The 3642-nt window shown below is 52.4% G+C and overlaps 1 protein-coding gene across 1 annotated transcript; it reads right to left on the bottom strand.

The window, feature by feature from the left end:
- Positions 1–682: 682 nt before the first annotated feature.
- LOC125337840 (EF-hand and coiled-coil domain-containing protein 1-like) lies at positions 683–3379 on the bottom strand. Its single transcript, XM_048328026.1, has 2 exons — positions 2741–3379; positions 683–1438 (listed from the first exon to the last, which is right to left on the bottom strand). The coding sequence occupies exons 1-2, from the start codon at positions 3377–3379 to the stop codon at positions 1028–1030; spliced, it is 1050 nt and encodes a 349-aa protein (XP_048183983.1). The 3' UTR covers positions 683–1027.
- Between the last annotated feature and the right edge of the window lie 263 nt (positions 3380–3642).

The raw sequence follows: 3642 nt of genomic DNA, 5'->3' as shown, positions 1-3642 counted from the left end.
ATAAAATGGTTATTTTTAGAATTTCCTCACTTCATAAAACAGTACAACAGCTATGATGCCACAAATAACTCACTATGAATTCTTCTTATAAGCAAACAGAGGAAGTGTAAGTTTAGGAAGAGACAAGGAGTTCAGAAGAGGCAATTTATTAAAATACTAGATTTAGTAGTGTAAGTAAAAATATATCTATAAATACTGGTTTTGCTTTGGGTCAGTGAGAACATAAACTAGATTTTATCCCACAGGTCAGTCTTAAACTTGGGCAGAAATGCCTAACACTTAATAACCATCTATGAGTCCAAGTTTCATTTGAGATAAAAAGCAACAAAAGCAGTGAACTATTCAATTCATGACCACCTTTCTGGATTCTGGAAAGATTTGTTTATGCTGTTAAAAAAGCGGGTTTTAGTTGAGTGATGTATTCTTTGTTTGAGATTCCCACTATATTACTTTGCGGGTTTAGGAACATTTCAGCTTCTCTTCAGTATTACCTATTCTGCCAGTGAGGAAGCAATGAAGTTACAGCAGAGTTTAAAACCACTGGCCAGAAGTTGTCCTTGTGTGCTTTTCCCCAGTTCCGAGGACATGTTGCAGAACTTTCTTATGAAATGGAGTGTCAGCCATCTGATTGCAGCTGGCTTGGGATGGGACCTAATGACCGGGAAATGCAGTGAAAAAAATAAGTGTGTTGGAAATGGTTTCTGAAGGACTGTCAGGAATTTGTTTGGGGGCTTTCTGGAAGCATTGCCATGTTGAGTTCTGTTGCTGTGTGTTTGAGGAGTAACTTCAGCTCTCTGTAGATCACCACCCTTACTTGGCCTACCTTCCACTGAATGCTCCCAGTTCTCTTAGGGATAGGGATCCATAAGAGGAAACCCAATAAAATGGACAAGCAGCTTCTAATTTCCCTCTGGTTAGATTTTACAAGATGTATTTGGAGACGTTTAATAAGCCACAACCAGAGATTCTCAAACTGACTTGTGTCCCAACACTGTGACTTTATAGGCGCTTTTTGATGGACTCCAACCTACCTGTAGTGCTGCAGTTGTGATTCCAGCTGCTGAATGTATATTTGCAGATGTGGCACCTCGTTAGCTTTCTCTTCCAGCTCCTTCACTTTGCCAAGACTGTTGAGGACGGCGTGTCTGGCCTCTTCCACCTTCCTCCTCATCTCCGCCTGCTCCCTCTTCAGGTTACGGTTGCAGTCTTCCAGACTGACCAGAGCTTCCTGAGAGCTCTTCAGCTCCCTCTCCAGCTCCTGATTGAACTTGAATGCTTCTTCAATCTGCTCATCCCTGGAGCTCCGGATGAGCTCCATTTCTTTCAGGACACTTTGGAGGCACTTGGTCTGGGAGTGGTTCTGTGTTAATGGTCTCTTACTCCCTACGAAACAGGTTCCCTCCTCTTTATGGCTGGCATGGCTCTTCCGCAGTCCCACCTGTAATGACCAGGAGCAGAAAGCAGGGAGAAATTGATGGGTTTTAAAGCAACTGACATTTTAATAAAGACTGAAAATGGCTGGATTGTGCTTTGTTGGGGTTTTTTTTTGAATCACATACAGTTGATCAGCAGCTAAAGCTACTTGACCTTTGCCAAACACAGAGACAAGGAAAAGATCTCTGGAAAGTAGTTTTGAATACCTAGCTATACATTTAGTTTTCAAACCACTCGCTATTACATTATTGCACAAGTTTCTGTATAGCTTTAATGTCGTTACTGTGGTCTGTACTCAGAAGTCAAGGAGTGTGCTGAAAAAGATATTTCCCATGAAGTTGTGTTCAGAAGAAGAGAGCAGGGAGCAGCTGGGGGGTGTTCTGGAGCTCTCCTCTTTGTCCTTTTGATTCTTCCTGGGGCCTCAGACTCATGGCTTCATGTTTGCTTCAGATTTCCTTTCCGTTTTCAGATGATAATGGTAAAAGTGGCTTTGACCTGCCATGATGGACGTTGTGAAGAGGAGCAGCCAGCTAAGGCAAGTGGCAGTGTCACACACGGAGCAGTTCTGTGAGTCCTGTGTTAGTATCAAATCAGACCTGATCAGACCTGCCAGAACAACTGGTCCGTGCTGCCCTTCACTCCTCTGCCTGTTCCATGCTATTTCATGCCAGAGTAATTTAACTGCTGTTAAGTGTGTATGTGTTTCACTCGAGCCAGTACAGCAGAACCAGCAGAAACCAGCCCCAGAATTAATGGGGCTCTGCAGAGGAGCCCAAAACTGTTCATCAGCCTGCCCACAGAACTGGCTCCCACTCTGAAATCTTGTGACCACGCTCTGAAGAAAACGTACTTCTAAGGTTTCTGAGGCACTTATGACTGAGGCACTGTACGTGCTTGTACAGGTGAGACTCCAGAAGTTCTTTCCCACTTCAGGAAAAACCCTGCAGTGGTGCATATCCAGTATATGGTATCAGCACATCCTGACTGAAAGTGCAATAGAAGCAGCAGCATTGTACACTTGGGTTTGTTACGCTGAACTCCCCTACACTTTTAACAGAGTGCTCATCAGCCTGTCCCATAGCTACATACAATGGCACACTGGTGAAGATATGTTTCTCCTTAAAGCTTCCCTGCAACTAAACTTTGCTAAAAAGTTAATGCCGAGGAGGAACGAGCAACTTCGGTCTCAGTCAGGAGGTGGAGGGGTTTTTAACACTGACTTTCCGAGAGCAGCATCTTTCCTGAAGCACTCGGGGCCACCCGAGCCGCCTCCGGGAGGCCGGTGCAGAAGCCGCCCCGGACTCACCTGCAGCGCCAGGCAGCGCGCGTCGCTGCTCTGCAGGGCGGCCCGCATGTCCTCCACCAGCTCCCGCAGGCTGCCGTTCTCCTCCTCCAGCTTGGCGATGCGGTCCTCGGCCTGCTCCAGCGCCACGATCTCCTCGTAGCACTCTCGGGAGCAGGGCCCCGGCGGCCGCCGCTCGGCGCTGCCCGCGGCTCCGCGGCCGGCGGGGTCGGCGCGGCGGCGGGGGCTGCGCAGGCGGATCTGGGTCTCGATGTGCTCGCTCTCCCGGCCCAGCGGCAGCCGCGGCCCCGCGCCGCCCGCGCGGGTGCTGAAGTGGCCGCAGAGCCGCGCGTGGAACTGGCGGAAGGTGAGCTCGGCCGAGAGCCCGTCCCACAGCCCCGCGCACTCCTCGGGGTCCGCCGCCTCCTCCAGCCCCAGCACCTGGCACAGCGTGCGGAAGTCCTCGCCGGGGATGCGGCCCGCCCCGGCGCAGTCCAGGTGGTGGAAGATCTCCTGCAGGTACTGGTCCAGGCCGGTGGCCAGCACGACGATCTCGTTCTCCACGCCGCGGTCCAGCCCGTAGTGGTAGGCGAGGGCGCTGACCAGCCACAGCGTGCGCCGGGCCGGCCACCCGTAGGGGTCCCAGCCCTCAGGCGGCTCCATCGCGCCCCGCCCGTCCCGCGGCGCTGCCCGACCATCCCGAGCGCCCGCTCGCCCCAGCGCTAGGCCCCGGCCCCGGCCCGCGGCGGGGCGGGATGGGATGGGATGGGCGGGACGGGCGGGGCGGGGCCGCCGCTGCCCCGGCGCTGCTCCAGCGCTGCTCACGGAGCGCGCGGCTCGCCCCGCAGCGGAGTCGCGATCCCCTTCGTCCGTCAGGAAAAGGGATTCAGGCAAAGTGGGCAGGTGCCACCCTGCTTGGTTTGTCT

The sequence above is a fragment of the Corvus hawaiiensis genome, chromosome 24 (genome assembly GCF_020740725.1).
Source record: "Corvus hawaiiensis isolate bCorHaw1 chromosome 24, bCorHaw1.pri.cur, whole genome shotgun sequence".
In the NCBI taxonomy this organism is placed as follows: domain Eukaryota; kingdom Metazoa; phylum Chordata; class Aves; order Passeriformes; family Corvidae; genus Corvus; species Corvus hawaiiensis.
This window is presented reverse-complemented; position numbering and strand designations above follow the sequence as displayed.